The 17,695-nt window shown below is 39.1% G+C and overlaps 1 protein-coding gene across 3 annotated transcripts in view; it reads right to left on the bottom strand.

The window, feature by feature from the left end:
* Nucleotides 1-556: 556 nt before the first annotated feature.
* TMEM116 (transmembrane protein 116) overlaps nt 557-17,695 on the bottom strand; it is a 91,632-nt gene continuing 74,493 nt past the window's right edge. For 2 of the 3 annotated variants that reach the window (XM_044389894.3, XM_057305901.1), the window contains exons 5-11: nt 15,522-15,626; nt 13,777-13,826; nt 12,816-12,899; nt 12,320-12,455; nt 10,291-10,435; nt 9,429-9,502; nt 557-8,433 (exon numbers count right to left, since the gene is read on the bottom strand). In XM_044389894.3, the coding sequence (XP_044245829.2) occupies nt 8,185-8,433; nt 9,429-9,502; nt 10,291-10,435; nt 12,320-12,455; nt 12,816-12,899; nt 13,777-13,826; nt 15,522-15,626 (843 nt within the window). In that variant the 3' untranslated portion in view covers nt 557-8,184. The remainder of the gene's footprint in view (nt 8,434-9,428; nt 9,503-10,290; nt 10,436-12,319; nt 12,456-12,815; nt 12,900-13,776; nt 13,827-15,521; nt 15,627-17,695) is intronic. The other variant, XM_057305902.1, reaches the window with a different exon arrangement.

The raw sequence follows: 17,695 nt of genomic DNA, 5'->3' as shown, positions 1-17,695 counted from the left end.
TTTTTTAAGATTTTATTTATTTATTCGACAGAGATAGAGACAGCCAGCGAGAGAGGGAACACAAGCAGGGGGAGTGGGAGAGGACGAAGCAGGCTCATAGCAGAGAAGCCTGATGTGGGGCTTGATCCCATAACGCCGGGATCACGCCCTGAGCCGAAGGCAGACGCTTAACCGCTGTGCCACCCAGGCGCCCCCATAGGCTTTTTTTTTTTTTTAAGTGTTCCATGATTCGTTGTTTGCATATATTCACCCAGTGTTCATTGTAATATGTGTCCTCCTTAATACCCATCACTGGGCTAATCCATCCCCCCCCACCCCGCCCCTGAGGGTTTTAGTTTGTTTCCCAAAGTCCACAGTCTCTCATGTTTCCTCTTCTCCTCTGATTCCCGCCCCCTTCATTTTTCCCTTCCTTCTCCTGATGTCCTCCATGCTATTCCTTATGTTTCACATATGATGAAACCATATGATAATTGTCTTTCTCTGCTTATTTCACTTAGCATAATCCCCTTCACCCCCCACCCCTCCAGTTCCACCCATGTCGATGCAAATGGTGGGTATTTATCCTTTCTAATGGCTGAGTAATAATCCATTGTATATATGGACCACACCTTCTTTATCCATTTGTCTGTTGAAGGGCATCTCGTCTCCTTCCAGAGTTTGGCTATTGTGGACACTCCTGCTATGAACATTGGGGTACATGTGCCCCTTCAGATCACTACATTTGTATCCTTTGGATAAATACCCAGTAGTGCAATTGCTGGGTCATAGGGTAGTTCTATTTTTAACATCTTGAGGAACGTCCATACCATTTTCCAGAGTGTCTGTACCAGCTTGCATTCCCACCAACAGTGTAAGAGGGTTCCCCTTTCTCTACATCCTCTCCAACATTTATTGTTTCCTGCCTTGTTAATTTTTGCCATTCTAACCTGTGTAAAGTGGTATCTCAATGTGGTTTTGATTTGAATTTCCCTGACGGCTAATGATGTTGAACATTTTTTCATGTGTCTGTTAGCCATTTGTATGTCTTCTTTGGAGAAGTGTCTGTTCATGTCTTCTGCCCATTTTTCGACTTGATTATTTATTCCTTGGGTGTTGAGTTTGAGAAGTTCTTTATAGATCTTGGATACCAGCCCTTTATCTGTAATTTCATTTGCAAGTATCTTCTCCCATTCCATGGGTTGCTTCTTTGTTTTGTTGACTGTTTTGTTTCCCTTGCCTTTGGGGACGTGTCTTGCAAGAAGTTGCTGTGGCTGAGGTCAAAGAGGTTACTGCCTATGTTCTCCTCTAGGATTTTGATGGATTCCTGTCTCACATTGAGGTCTTTCATCCATTTAGAGTTTGTCTTTGTATATGGCGTAAGAGAATGGTTGAGTTTCATTCTTCTGTATATAGCTGTCCAATTTCCCCAGCACCATTTATTGAAGAGACTGCCTTTTTTCCATTGCCTATTCTTTCCTGCTTTGTCGAAGATTAGTTGACCATGGAGTTGAGGGTCCATATCTGGGCTCTCTGTTCTGTTCCACTGATCTATGTCTTTGTTTTTGTCCCAGTACCATGCTGTCTTGGTGATCATAGCTTTGTAATATAGCTTGAAACCAGGCTGAGGTGATTTTTGTATGTAAGGTTTGAGTTGAGGTCATATTTTTTTTTGGTCCATATATACAATTTTCCAGCACCATTTGTTGAAAAGACTGTCCTTCCTCCATGCAGTTGCCCTTGCTCCTCTGTCAAAAACTAGTTGGCCATACATGTGTGGCTTCTCTTTTCTGTCTGATTGATCTATGTACCTATCCCATCACCAATATCACACAGTCTTCAAATGGAAAAGAGGGGTTCCTCCCATGTTACTCTTCTCCAAAATTATTTTAACTGTCCTAGTTACTTTACCTTTTAGAGAATTTATATTTACATAAATATATTTAAATTTCATATGTAAATAAATATTTCACAGTACATACATATATCAAGTCAGCATGTTGTATACTTTAATATATATGCAATTTTATTCATGAATCATACCTCAATAAAGCTGGCGGGTAGTTAAAGCGAAAACAGACCAAAAGCTTGACAGAAAAAGGGGGAAAGACATGAACAGATAACTATTAAAAGATACAAAAATGACCTTAAACATATTAAAACATGTTCAAATTCATTCAAAATTAGAAAAATACAAGTTAAACAACACTGAGATGCCACTTCTCACCTATTAGTTTGATGAAAATTAAAATTTATGGCACGGTAACATACCCTATTGTTTACAGTGTGGGAAAATAGGCACTCTAATACATTGCTGGTGGGAATGGAACTGGCAAAACCCTCTGAAGGGGAATCTGATAATATCAGAGATACACTTATAGTTAGTTACAGAGGCACTGCTTCCCTATTTTGTGGAGGAACTTGCCTCCACAAAAATACATATGTGCAAGATTATTTGTTGATGCACTGTGCGTACTTTCAAAACAATAGAAACCACTGAAAAGCCCCTATACAGAAGAGTGATTGAATAAATTATAGCTACAAAATGGAGTACTATGCAGCTGTAAAAAAGAGAGAGAATGAGGAAGATCTCACTGAACTGCTATGGAATGATTTACAGGATGTATCTTTAAGTTTAAAGAGGAAAATGCAAAATGGTATGCTATATTTATATAAGAAAGAAGATGACAGAGGAACCTGGATGGCTCAGTTGGTTAAACATCTGCCTTCAGCTCAGATCATGATCCCAGGGTCCTGGGACAGAGCACCACATCAGGCTCCCTGCTGAGCTTCTCCTCTCTGCTTCTCCCTCTGCCCTTCCCCAACCACTCGTGCTCACTCTCTCGCATGAGCTCTCTCTCAAATAAATAAAATCTTTTTAAAAAGGAGAAGAGGATACAAGAAAATATACATACATCTACTAATTTGTGCAGAAAGAAACACAGGAAAAATAAACTAAATACTATTAAGACTGGTGCTTTGGAACTGGGTAGAAAGAAGTAGGACATGGAACAGATTAAAGGCTGAAGGAGGTATACTCTGCATACTTTTTTGGTATACTACTGAGTTTTAGGATCATGGTAATATTTCACATGTCCCCCAAATCATTATCATCATCCAAAATGGGGGGGACCCAAAATGAAATACAAACTGTAACATATGAACTTATTAACTGTATTCAAAATGAATAATATCACCACACTTACCACGCTTAATAGGTCTAGACAGAGAAGTACAACCTAGAAAATTTTAGAAAACATTATTTTGACCTCATACCATAAGGCTAAAGAGAAAAAAAGAACTGAACACAAATATTGTTCTCCAGTTCATATATTTGCTTTTCACAGATGCATGGGTTATTCTAATACTTTACATGCATTCTAAGAATATGCCAATAAACATATTGTGAATAACAAAGAAAGAAAGGAACTGGAGGCTTGAAAATGGCTGAATGGTTCAGAGTAGGGATGGTGCAAAATGCGACCTACCCAGAGATCTACAAACCCCTGCTCTGGAAACCCTTGGTTTCAATGACTCAAAAGAACAATGAATCACAGAAGGGGAAGACTTCCATGGGGATTGGGACTAATGGAAGAAGGTTATATCTTTTTCTTTTCTTGGGGCCTGATCCTGAGTCATAATACTGGCAGGACCTCTGAAAGTTTCCTCTCTTTGGTATACTCCTCCATGAAGACAGCAGGAGCTCAGCTAAGCAGTACTAAAACTGTTGTGCTTTTATGAAGGTTGCAAAGTAAGGGCACTCCTGAGAAGAGAGAGCACAACAGGAGTAGGAAGAGGCACAAACAACAGATGTCATCTTGTAACTCTCAGGGTGGGAGCAGCGATCCTTGCAACAGGCAGCAAAGCTTTGAGCTTTAGCCAAACTGTGTCACTGACAAAGATTTGGATCTCAGGCAAGGCAACTGAGACAGAAGTGCAGGACCATTAGTTGTTTCAATTGGACCATGACAATGACAAACCTAGTTACTTTGCCTCCCTTCTGCCCTTCCTTCTATGAAATCAAGTGCTCATGGGTAAGGTTTAGAGTGATTTTTCTTCCAGGAATTCCTGAATGGGGCATCTGAAAATAAGCCCTTCCTATATTAAGCTGCATGTCATCTTATTGCTGATAGTGACTATTCTTCAAGGGATGCATTGTAAATGGAAATCTCTTTATTATAAAATAGTCATCCCTAGCAACTTGATGATATTCAAAGGACTGGAAGAAAAAGCAGAAAAAGTGTCCTATATTCTGCTCATACAAGGAAAATGGCTTATTATTAATTCGAAGCAAAAGAAAGGATTATTTATCAAGAACTTCCCTGTTTATACACATCAAAATGGGATATTAGGCTTAGACATGCCTTTTATTCAGCACAACTGGATGTTCAGAGGGTGACCTGAACTCTCTTGTGACTATCAGCACTTGCTCAGGGCTATTACGGGAGTCCTGACTTTACATGACACAGTCTTTGGCATCAAGCCTATATATACTTCGAAGAATTTCAGGCATATGGTTTTCAGCATATCTTTAAAATCAGGTTAGTCTTGTACAGTGAGTGGAGATAAACAGGAGGCGCTCTTAACCACTTCACAATTTCAGAGCAAAATAGGATCCTCCTTCTTTTCAATGTCCTGTATGTGGTCACTTCCCAAGCATGCAGAAATGTTTACTGTGGTTGACAATATGCAGTTCCAAATGTGGAATAATGATGGTACCAAGACGATAGAGATGGTAACGGATGTTCATGTTAATAGGTACAAGAAGAAACTAAATGTGAGTCAGTATTACTTACTGGGTTAAAGATGTAACAGAGAGAAACCTAGTGAAAATCTCCCTGAATTTGCAAGAAACACTTAAAAGTTTAACTGCTAGAGAGACTGGCATCTTTTGAGAAGGGTGAAACATAATGTTGCTCATATGATCAGTAGCCAAAGTCTTGGGAAGTACCAGAGCCATGCATTTCTTAGTGGTATCTGCGTTGCTAAGAATTCAACCAGTGTTGAATCTTTCTGTCATGAAAATATACCACATTTCATAGCTTTTATGTCTCATGACTTGGCCAAAACTTGGGAATGTAGCATGACCATATGTCCTGCAAGTATCATGGCCAGAACCTCTGTCTTATGCATGCATTTCTTATTGCAGATATGGGCTTCAGCAACTACAGCTTTGACTACTTCCACCAGCTGTTTCACAGACACAAAGGGTACTGTCTGTTTAAAAAATCTGAGCTCCAAATCTCCTTTGGAAAGCCATACTGGGGGGGAAAAAAAGACAGTAGATAAAGGAAAAGAATGCGATTGTGGCGGTGTCCTTGATTATTAAAAGGAACACTACTGTCTGCCCTCATGCCAGCTGAAGAAAGGTTCAGATTGCACACTTGGGATCCTTCTACAAAACCTGCAAATTTCTACACTGTGATGCCTCAGAGTAGATGAGTGTGACCTTCCAGAACAATGTAATGGCATTTCCAAGTGGTGCCAGACAGATACCTACAAGCAAGATGGCATTCCCTACAAAGAACAAGGTTACTGTTACCAGGGCTGGTGCTGAAGTGTGGAGAATCAGCGTTAAAATCTTTGGAAAGGGCAAAAAGGTTGCCTGGAAAGTTGATATCATTACATGAATACCAAAGGGGATAGGTTTGGAAACCGGCAGTGAATCTAAAGGGATGATTAAGGCCTTCAGTAAGTTTAAGGCCAGAGATGTAAAATGTGAAAGGCTGTTGACTGAATTGAAAAACATCAAACATTACTTAGTTCCCCATGTAGGACATGTGGTACTGGAGTGGAGAGTGTTTTGAAGCCACAGACAGAGCTGATGAGAGGGATGGTACCTGACATGGTTCACAGATCTCTATTAATCAAACCTGCTTAGTTACCACTGTACTCCACTATGACTACAACCTGGACAAGTGTCATGGAGGGGTATTTGCAATAATTTTGTAAATGTCATTGTGTCTATATCTACACCCCTCCAACGTGTGAATCTAAGGGTTATGGGGACAGTTTGAATAGTGGCCTAGCTCCATGTGTGCCCTCTCTCAGTATGACAAAAATCTTATAATCCTAATCTGAATCTTGCCTAGCCTTTTACTATTTCTCATTCCTACTATCTTTTTGTTTACTTACATCCATAGAAGATCTAAGATCAGTGTCAATGCAAAAAATTCATCAGAGAAGCAAGATGAACAAACCTGACAAACATTTGATAATTACCTTTTCCGGTAATAAAGCCAAATATGAAGTGACACAAAAAGGACTTTTTTAAAAAGGTTTTATTTATTTATTTGCGAGAGAGAGAGAAAGAGCAGAGAGAGAGGGAGAAGCAGACTCCATAATGAGCGCAGAGCCTGATGTGGGGCTCAATCCCATGATGTGGAGATCACGAAATCAAGAGTCGGATGCCCAACCAACTGAGCTACCCAGGCACCCCACTAAAAAGACTTTTTAAGAATTGGACTCTGTAGTCTGGTGTCCCTCAAGGTCTATGGAAATAAGAATTCTTTTTTTTTTTCCATCTGTCTCTCCAAATGTTGAATCCTTTTTTAAATTAAAAGAACTTAAAGCAGCTCCCTCTGTGAAGTAATCTTTCTTCTTCTGTGCTATCCAGAAATCTCCAAGGCTGGGGCAATGACAGGCCTCAAGATGTGGTCTTGACATAACAAGGCAAGGTCACCCTCCACGGTAAGGGTGAATGAAGCTCATGGCCTCAAACCTAAAGAGCTGTTATCGAGCTCCCTAACATTTCTACAGAGTTCCTTCGGAATGATCTCTGGAATTTATGTTTCAGAGTATCCTAATTCACCATTGTAATATACTCTGTCAATTTTGTCTAATCTTTCCTTGGACAGACCAAAGGAGTATATTAGGTGAGAAGCATCTCATTATTAGTTCCAGGTGTTTTGGCTGATTGCCATTCCAGCCACTTTGTCCATTTGGCTTTTCTTCTTTGTTTTGGCATCACAGTATCTGATGCCCTGGCCTCAGACTGGCTTTGTTCATAACTTAACTGAAGAGACCAAACATCACTTGTTTTGTGATTAAAGAAGAAGAGGGGTGCCTAGGTGGCTCAGTCAGTTAAGTGTCCAACTCTGGGTTTCAGCTCAGGTCATGATATCAGGATCCTGGGATCGAGCCCTGTGTCGGGCTCTGTGATCAGCATAGGGTCTGCCTGTCCCTCTCCCTCTGCTCCACCCCATGATTGCACTCTCTCTCTCAAATAAATAAATAAATAAATAAATAAAATTTTTAGAAGAAGAAGGAGAGGAAGAGAAGGAGGAGGAAGAAGGGGGAGGGGAGGGGAGGGGAGGAGGAAGAAACAGATTAGACATTCCTACTAGTGAATGAGGCTCTGCAGTCTGGGAATCTTTTCTTTCCTAAAAGGTTCTTTCTAGCCATTCATTCACTTATTCATTTATTTATTCTATAAACATACATTGAACACTTACCATTAGGTTAAACCATGTAAAATTGATGATACTAGGCCATTTTCATCTACAAAAATGCTAAGTTTGTATGGTTCAACCTAATTCTATGCCCAGGCACTATGAAACCCACTTCTGGACTTCTGCTTATAAATGGCAGTTGAGAGTTTTTGGTACCTAAAGTTTCTTTTAGTACTGATTTCTCTTAAATCTTATTATCCCCTTAACTTCATAAGATTGCCTTAATTTTCCAGAGCAGATGGTTCCTACTGTCAAGACTTAGAACAGCACTGAACAAATAAGAGAGTGGGATGTGCCTGAGGATCCCACCGTCAATTTTTTGGTAGTTACTGTCCTTGCTTCTTCTGAGTTTCGAAAACTCTTCAAAGAACAGAAACCCAGGACTTTCTATGTCCAACTTCAGAGAGAACAAACTAGCAAAATCTGAGCAAGTTGCTGCATGCCACCCTACTTCCCCCACGACCACGGGGTAGAGAGCCTGGAAACGGCACATATAAATAATAACCTGGAACTTACCTAGAAGAGATTTAAACAAATCTAGTATTCACTGAAGTGATAGGAGTCTACCTCTTAGAAGGAAAGTGGCTTCACCTCTCTGAATAAAGACTTTAAGAATCACTAGTGAATCTGAGAATAACAGAAAGATCCCGCTGAATTCAACAAGAAAAGCTACTAACCACAGCACTACATCCTCTTTTTTTAAGGTATGGTTGGAAAAAGGCTTGAGATGTTGTTCCCCAACACTCTTCTCAATCCATTAGTGTGGAATAATTCCAGTTTCTGGGTGTTCCAGTACAGTTTCAAAGAATGGTGGAGGACTGGTAGCAAAAGCAAGGGTAGACTCCATTGTATCTAGGCCCCTGCTATAGAATCTCTTCTGTGAGCATAATAATGGTGTTTGGGTGTCTGCATCACGCCGAGCCTGTTGCTTTAGTTGGTAGAACTTGTACTGTGTCCAGCTATATATTCCACAGTTGAGCAGACCCTGGGATGATGCTGTTAGAGCCTGGAGGAGATGAAGTGATGGAACCCATCCTTCAGGTTTGCAGAGATCCAGGGACTCAACCCCATTCCCCTTATTTATAAAGCACTGTTATATTTGTTCTGTCTCAAACAGCAAGGTCTGGTGTCAGTTTTTTATAACTTTCCAGCTCTTTTTTTTTTATGTTCAGTTAGACAGTATATAGTACATCATTAGTTTTTGATGTAGTGTTCAACAATTCATCAGTTGCTCATTACAGTGCTCATCACAACATGTGCCCTCCTTCATACCCATCACCTGGTTACCCCATCCCTCCATCCCTTCCATTCTGTAACCCTCAGTTTGTTTCCCGGAGTCCTGAGTCCCTCACGGTTTGTCTCCCTATCTGATTTCTTCCCATTCTAGCTCTTCCTGAACTCACTCTTCACACTGTACCTTGCTATGGATGACAGAGAGTTGGTAATACTTCTTGGCATATACCTAAGGAAAACGAACTGGTTTCAATGCCCTTCCTTATTACTTCCACTTCCCAGGTCAGGCTTGAGAAAAATGCCCTATTGGTATAGTCAGATAACCCAAAAGAGGCTTCATAAGTCTGATAAAAAGAGGAAAAGAGAGAGTTGTTCTATTTCTGTATTCCTCTCTCCGCATTTACTTAGAATAGCTAATTTATCCCATTCAATTCACTCTGGGTGGGACAGAATTGTCACTGTCAGTGTTTCATAAAAACATTATCTGGTAGATCTTGTTTTTTTGCTACCCATCCCTTAAAAACACACTAATAAAAAGAAGTTAACTAGAGATACATATGTTCCGGAATGCATGGCAGCACTTTCACAAAAGTATCTACTTCATCTGTGAGGAAAACTTCACATTCTTCATTACTAAATATAAATAATACATTTTCTCTTTTGCAACACAGAAATAAATATGCTAAGGGAAAAAATCGTGCTTACTGAGTAATGTCAGTGTAAGAGAACAGGATAAGAAGATGTGAAAACAGATGTTGAAGATGTTACCTGGAGAACACAGAGGGCCACGTGAAGCTTCATGTCCTGTGGTTTAGTCAACTTTATGATCATCAGAATGACAGCTGTGAAAATACAAAGTATAAATCTTTGTATTATAAAGCCAGCCCTACCTGTCTCAGCATAAAATTCCCCAGGATAGACACGCCTGGATGGCTCCATCCGTTAAGCATCTGCCTTCAGCTAAGGTCGTGATCCCAGGGTCTTGGGATTGAGCCCTGCATTGGGCTCCCTGCTCAGCAGGGAGCCTGCTTCTCCCTCTGCCTGCTGCTCCCACTGCTCATGCTCTCTCTTGCTTGCTCTCTCTCTGATAAATAAATAGATAAAATCTTTAAAAAAATTCCCCAGTATACATGCCTACACACCATGTGAAATGAAGGTATAGGCATAATGAAGACTAGGAGTGAGATTAACCAGTTACATAAACCACTGGGCCTCCAGTCTCCAACTTCTTATCCTCACTGACTAAACTTTGCAGGTTATTAGTGTAGCAGTGATGGTAAGACACACTATGGGAAGATAAGTTACACTTCTTAGTGTCTCAGAATTTACGAGGATTTTTCATAAACATTATCCAATCTGATTCTCACTATACTTTGTGTAGTAGGAAGGGCAGGTATTAATATCTCTGAGCTCTGTCAGGATGTTCCCTCTCTTAGACTACATTTTGTGTCTAACTACCTTAATTTCTAAAACAGAGGAAGAAAAAGAAGAAAGTGGGACAAACATAGATTTTTACAGTTGGACAGAATTTTACAAGTTGCAGTCATCCTTCTTGGTGAGACCACTTTGCTTGATCAGAACCCAATAGGTATCCTTATCATTACCCAGCTCTTCCCATTAAGATACCCACCTGGGCCCCAGCAGCAAAAGAAGGCCACTGGGTAGAAGCGTACTCGCTGCTCCACAATGTGAATCACTGCCCACTGTTCACTTCCCAGGAAGCCAGTTGATTTCACAAACTTCTTATACAGAGTCTGGGCTTGGATGAGTAAGACCTAAACATGGGTACTTCAGTGAGTAGTTTGCCTACGGCCTGGTGAAACTTTCCAGCCTCTAGCTTCCTATTGTTGTAGAGGAATCACTTCTCTCAGGATCTGACAGCAGGAAAAACTCATTCTCCTGTCTTTACCATATAAGACCGGCTTTTTCTGAAAGAAAATTATCTTCAGAGCGAACTTTTGCTTGGCCAGGGGAAAAGGACAGATATTAGCCAAATCCATGGTTACCATGGTCAATACATAAACTTTACATCAACTCTTGGGCTTTTTCTTTTTTTTCTTTCCTAACTGAGGCTAATCACAATATGTATGGGAAGTTAAAGCTAAGATCTAACCAGACCTTCTTTTAAAACGCTTTACTAGAGATTATGTTAGGAAGTACTCTGTGCTTAATAGCCTTAAAATAAACACTTCAGCACCATGGTTGAGCCTAAATTCTCAACTCTAAGCAAAAAGAAGTTTTAGGAAGTCTCTTCTTGCCCTTAGACGGAAAATAGACTCTCTTCCCCTTCCATTTGGGGGCTATCTGCATAAGGTTAAGCTAATGAAACAAATATTAATCAGTTCAGAAGTCCAGCGTGCTTTCTGTGGGGAGTAAACTAGGTAATAATCTTGGTAACAAATCTGACAAATCTAAAATTTTCCTTAATATTGCATGGTGCACTGGGTGTTATACGCAAGTAATGAATCGTGGAACTTTACATCAAAAACTTGGGATGTACTGTATGGTGACTAACATAACATAATAAAAAAATTTTATAAAAAAAAATTAAAATTTTTCTTAATAATCCAAACCCACTCTCTAAGTTAACAAGCCTATTATTTAATTAAGTTTAGCCATGTAGTTTACTTTCCCCACAGACACAGGAGTCAAAAGGAGGCTTTTACTTATTTGGTAATATTTATGTCTAGTAGAATCAGTTCTGATTCTGAATGCCCACTGAAGCTTGCGTGATTTAAAGAAGTAATCAAGAATCTCCCGGGTGCCAGGTTCTGGGATAACTGTCTCTCTTGTCAATGAGTTCTAAATACAGATCATCAAAATCATCTTAATATAAACTATTCACTTCGCCCTCTTTACAAAGTTGCTGGTGTAAGCTAGCTCTATAACTTATTTTTAAATTGTCAAAGGAAACTCTCCATAATTTTATTCGGTTCACAAGTGCCAGCTGCGCTAGCAAAATAAAACATATCTGTGGAATAAATATGGCTTGCAGGCAGACAGTTTGTAATCCTTGAACCAGCATATAAAGAGAGGAGAAAATGACACTGAAAAGTAGATATGGCAAATAAAAAGGCATATTTGCTTGTGTGCTGATTTTGTAATAGGCAGTTATGTGTAAATAACATATTATTCCATGGCTAATTGTTTTAATTGTACACCATTCTGATGATGTCAAGGGAGTATTTAGTAAATGCCTAAGCCACTTAGCACCTTAACCCCAGTTAGACACAGCATAAATGCATTTATAGCTAATAAAGGATTGAGAAAAGAAAATTCCTTCATTATTTGGAAAATTATCAAATTAAATCAAAGCACATTTCCCATGTTCTGGAGTGTTATCCTGTATAAAGGACATACTTGACATATACTAGTTTTCTGGTCTGGTCTTCCATGAGGATCCACAGGAACATATATATTAATTAGTACTAGAGTGAGCATAAATCCTACATAATGACTATAGACTCTTCCCCACTAATCATTTAATCTTGGGAAGTCCAAATACTGAGGTAGTAATTAAACTATAAATATCTCTTAGCTACTTTCTTAGTTCTAGGACTTTAAGAAATGCCTCTCCATCCCATTTTTCCCAGTCCCTGGGAGTAATGCCCCATCCCTCCCAATCCCCACTCTTTCCATAAAAGCAGGTGGCACCATACCACAATGGTGAGGAGACTGAGGAGAAAGCTGGTCAGGAAAATGGTGATCCCATAAAAATAAAGTGTGCTACAGACTGATGTGTTGGCAGAAGGCACTTCAGCCATGGCTGATGGTGGTGAGTACATCAGAATACACCTAAGAAGAGAATCAATGGACAGGACCGCTACTACAGATATGACTAGAGAGATACCCATTTGGTGCAACAAAATTTATTAAGTATGCAATTTTACTTATCATTTTGCTAACCCTTGCCCATAACACCTTATTCTTTCTCACTGATACATTACCTTCCAGTCACTTTGCATTATATTTCTACTTATGCATTTTTTGCCTTGACTATGCCTTGTTCTATAGACTACACCAAGGTCCCATAGAACCTTGTTCCAAATACAAGCAACTTGGCCAGAATTTATGTAGAAAGCCTTTTTCATCTCTATATATAGAAAAGAAAAGGTATAGTCTACCATGGAAATGATCGATTTGGTCCTTGCTTACCTGTGGCTCTGGCTGAAGTTGTGGAAACATTCACTGACATTGCCCAGACAGAATACAGGTATCATCAACAGTAAAGGTATCAGGCTGGATGGAGGAAAAAAAAACTTATCACCCTAATATTCAGGCATTTTTATGGCCTTTCCCCTTCACAAAATACTCTGTTCTTCTCCCGACTCCATCACTCCTCCACTCTCCACAAATATTATGTATATACAATTTCTTCAAGAAAAATGCCTCAAAAACCTTACATATACTTCTTGTCCAATTGTTGGGTAAGTGGAGCGGAGAATGCATTTCATACCTAAATTAATGAACCCTAAAAGAGTGCCAGAGAATCTTTCGGTGTGGGTCAAAGTGAAAGGAAAAAATCTAATAAGGAGTTCTGTGCTAACTTTACATGACCACCAGGAATAACTTCATTTTCATCAGCCCCTTCCTGGGAGATTTTTCAAACCATACACTTAAATAACCAATTATTTATCCAGCTAAATACATCCAGCTCCCTATAAGAGGAAAAGATCCAGAAGTAAAAGTTACAAACTCTAACGTCAACTCTGATATGGCCACTACCTTAGGTGAGATCCAGACCCTTCTAGGGGTAAATAGTTGTAAGACTCTCAGTGTTATAAAGGTGGATGAAATCTTGAAAGCCATCTGTTACAACTCTTTATGATATAAAAAGGAATTAGAAGTCCTAAGACTTTAAGTGAAATATTTGTTGAAGGTCACATAGAGTAAATGGCAGGATTAAGGTTAAAATCCAAATCTGCTTGCCTACTCTATCTGGGAATATGGTTCCAATGATCATATGTTTGTTGCTTCCAACTCAGTAAGGCTCTGTGAGGACCTAGGAGTGACAGACTCAATGGAAATGAAGGGCAGTGTCCTCCTATTTGTTCTCACCTAGACCACAGAATAATGAGAATTTACACCTTGCTAAAAAGGAAAGCAAAAACCTTACCTTGACAAAATAATGGCTATTTGACCAACATGACAAGTATAATCTATAACCTGTGAAAAGAATAAGTATGAGTTAAGTCTCAGAATATTGTCAATCATAATATAATAAATATCAGGTCATCACTTACCACTTGAATGAAAAAAAATTCCCAAGTCACCTTGCTTCTGTCAAGCAATATTTGCTACAAAATTCAATTAAAGAAAGGGGGGGTAATCAGAAGGGGGAATGAAGCATGAGAGACTATGGACTCTGAGAAACAAACTGAGGGCTTCAGAGGGGAGGGGGGGTGGGGGAATGGGATAGACTGGTGATGGGTAGTAAGGAGGGCACATATTGCATGGTGCACTGGGTGTTATACGCAACTAATGAATCATGGAACTTTACATCAAAAACCAGGGATGTACTGTATGGTGACTAACATAATAAAAAAATATTATTATAATAAAAAAATAAATAAAAATAAAAAAGGTTTTATTTATTTGAGAGAGAGCGAGAGAGAGCATGAGCAGGGGAATAGGGCAGAGGGAGAGGAAGAAGCAGGCTTCCCGCTGTGCAGGGAGGCTCAATCCCAGGACCCCGGGATTATGAACTGAGCCAAAGGCAGACGCTTAACCGACTGAGCCACCCAGGCACCCCTAAAAATGTTTTCTACCATAATCACTTAGTGATATACTGAAAGAATCAGGAATAAGGAACTGAGTGTACTATACAATGAAATACTATTCAGCACTAAAAAAGAATGAATTACTTATATATGCTATAATGGATAAACTTCAAAAGCATTATGCTAAATGAAATCAATCAGACACAAGAGACTATATATTGGATGATTCCATCTATATGAAATGTCCAAAAAAGGAAGATCTATGAAGTCAGAAATTAAATTAGCAGTTGCCTAGCATAGGGGGTGGGTAGGAAATTAACAATAAATGGGCATGAAGAATTTTTTTTTTGATTTTTTTTTTTAAATGATTTTTTATTATATTATGTTAGTCACCATACAGTACATCCCCGGTTTCCAATGTAAGGCTCGATGATTCATTAGTTGTGTATAACACCCAGTGCACCAGGGCATGAAGAATTTGATTAGGGTAAAGAAAATATTCTGGAACTGATTTATGATATTACTTTACAAGCTAGTAAGTCTGCTTTAGAAACCACTGAATTGTAACTTAAAATAAATGAATTATGTGATATGTAAAATATGTATACACACACAAAAAATCCAGATGTACTTAATGTTCTCTTCTCTTTTTATAAATGTAATACCAGACAGTGCCTCAAACTCTGTTTGAACCAAAGGGAAGACAACTACTCCCTGGATCCATCTTGTTTTCTGATTACCACACATGAACCCCTCTGCCCTTCTGCAAACCAGTATCTGTTACCTGCACATACTGAAGAAATACCACAGAGCAAAACAGACATTCTCCCTTTCCAATCAAGATCTCATTCTTTACTCTAGCAACAATGATGGATTAGCATGGAGCTAAGAAGGATGGAACCGGCAGTAATGACAGTACTGTAAATAATGTTTCCTATAATCAAAATCTTTTCATTTTTTTTGATGGCAAGAGAGAAGAGGAAATCTTTTCAACAGAATGGAAACTCTGTGAAAATGATTTTTCTTTTATTAACCTCCATGAATTCACCTACCCAGTGCTGAGTGCTTACACTGTTTATCAAGGACATATGGATTTGTTTTAGTGTACTGTTCTTAATAATTAGCTTTGAATAAAACTTACCAGTGGAAATGTGCTCTGCCCACTCTGGTTGTGCCTCATCCTCAGCTCTTTGTACAGATACCAGATGTAATTGACGGTGTAAAGAAATGAAGAGATGTAGAGTATCTAGGTGAGAATCAAAAAGACTCATCGTAACTGTCCCCCTCTGACTTCTTTCAATTTATTACATTATTTTCTACTACAAAGAATCCTACCTAATGGTCTATTAGTAATTTACCATCTAATATCCACAACGTGCAAAACTGGGCCATGTGTGGGAATTCTATCCAGGCCTACCTATTATATGCCTTGGATTCCTTATCTTTTTGACTATTCAGAGGAACCACAGCATTAGCCACCTTCTCTCACCCAACTGTTGTACTTTTATGAAGATATCCTAGAATATTTTTTCTATTTTATTTTTTAATTGGAAAGACCATAAGGAATTCCATTTCTAATAATGATAGTCTAGGCTATTTGAACCAAATTTCCCATTTAAAAAAATTAAACATGCTGGATGAAATATTTTTAAATCCTTAAAAGCATCAAAGAACTGACAATATAGCAAGGAATCAGCAGGACAAAATCCCAGAGAAGAAAATTTCTTCTTCCATCTTTGATGAAATAATAGAAATAGAATTTGCCCTTCAACCTTGAAAACTAAAAATTGAGAAAAATATATGATACACCTGGTTTTCAAACATTAGGTAACAATCGATGCAGAACAGTAATCCCTGAAAGAAGAAAGACAAGCAAGTGTCCCAGCTCACTGGCACAAAAAGTGAGTGCAGTGAGGAGGAATCCAAACAGATGCGCTGTCTTGGTGAGAGGCCAGAACAGCTAAATACACGAAGCAGATTATCAGAGAAGAGGTAGCCACATAGATATAGTGTTCTGGAGATTCACAGAGGTACCCTCAAGTCTTGATTAAGTACTGATCTAAGCATGTGAGACAGAAAACCATGAAGGCCAGGGACAGAACAACCAGAGAGGAATAGGTGAAACAGTCTCCAAAGCAATAGTTTGTGTTTCCATCAGCCAGAGTGGAAAGACTTCCTAATATATAGGCAGGAAATGAAGGTACTGCAGAATAATAAGGTAGAATCATGAGAAGAGTATCGCTTCACTAATGGGACAGAATTAGCTGTACATGAAAGACTGCCTTAATGAAAGTTTAAAAGCAAGTCTTAGAAAAATAAGCCTTGAAAGGATCAGATAGGTTCAGAGTTAGCTACATCCAAGACAAAATCAAATTTAAAGGAATATTTGATTTTGTCTTGGATGTAGCTAACTCTGAACCTATCTGATCCTTTTACATATATATATATATATATATATAAATCTAACAACCAGCAATGTAAAATCTGCAATGTCTGGCATCTAATAAAATCTTATAAATCTTGGTTGGCTTGTGAACTCCACTGAGGACCCAGCGGTTAGGCAGCTGCTGCAACCCCAGTCACTCCTGGTCCCTGGCCCTTCAGTGGGATGACACGGGTGATGGTGAAGTGGCCATGGAGTTCGTGGTGGTGCTGCTGAACCCCAGTTCCCCAAAATGGCAGCACCTGACCCTCTGTCCAACTCCACACATGATCAGATTACGGGACAAGATGAGAATATGGGACAAGCCTGAAGCTTTCCTGAAGCCTGTCCTGAAGCTTTCTTGCATATCTGGGTACCAGGTTTTACCTGAACAGATGGCTGCCAAACACTTTTTGCAACTGGTTTGAAAATCACATTTCAGCCCCAATTTTGCATCCTGAAAACGTTTAAACATTTCTACATGTCCTTTTTAAAATACAACTTGAAAGACCTTAAAACTTTCTGCTTGCCACAAGCATATCTTTCTTTTCTGCTCATCAATGAACAACTGTGACCCACTGTGAATGACTTTCCAAACAAAAATACCTGGAGCAGCAGTTTAGCAAAAGATGTCCTCAGTGCCACTCAACAAATGGGAGTTTCCCCAAGCACAGTTCTGTAAGAAGCATGTGTATTTTAAAATATTATTTGTATTGTGCAGATCTTTTTGGTCTTGGGGATTCTGGCTGTGAATTGATGTGCCACAATTATGGTTAAAAGCACTTGCTTGGTCTACAGATCATTAATGTTTTGTGACCATATAAGTAATAAATGTAGATTGTTTTATGTGTATTATTGTTAAATACATGGACTGTTTCCAGGCACAGAGCATG

The sequence above is a fragment of the Ursus arctos genome, unplaced genomic scaffold, assembly GCF_023065955.2.
Source record: "Ursus arctos isolate Adak ecotype North America unplaced genomic scaffold, UrsArc2.0 scaffold_34, whole genome shotgun sequence".
In the NCBI taxonomy this organism is placed as follows: Eukaryota; Metazoa; Chordata; class Mammalia; order Carnivora; family Ursidae; genus Ursus; species Ursus arctos.
Note: the sequence above shows the minus strand (reverse complement) of the source record. Positions and strands in the feature narration are given on the sequence as shown.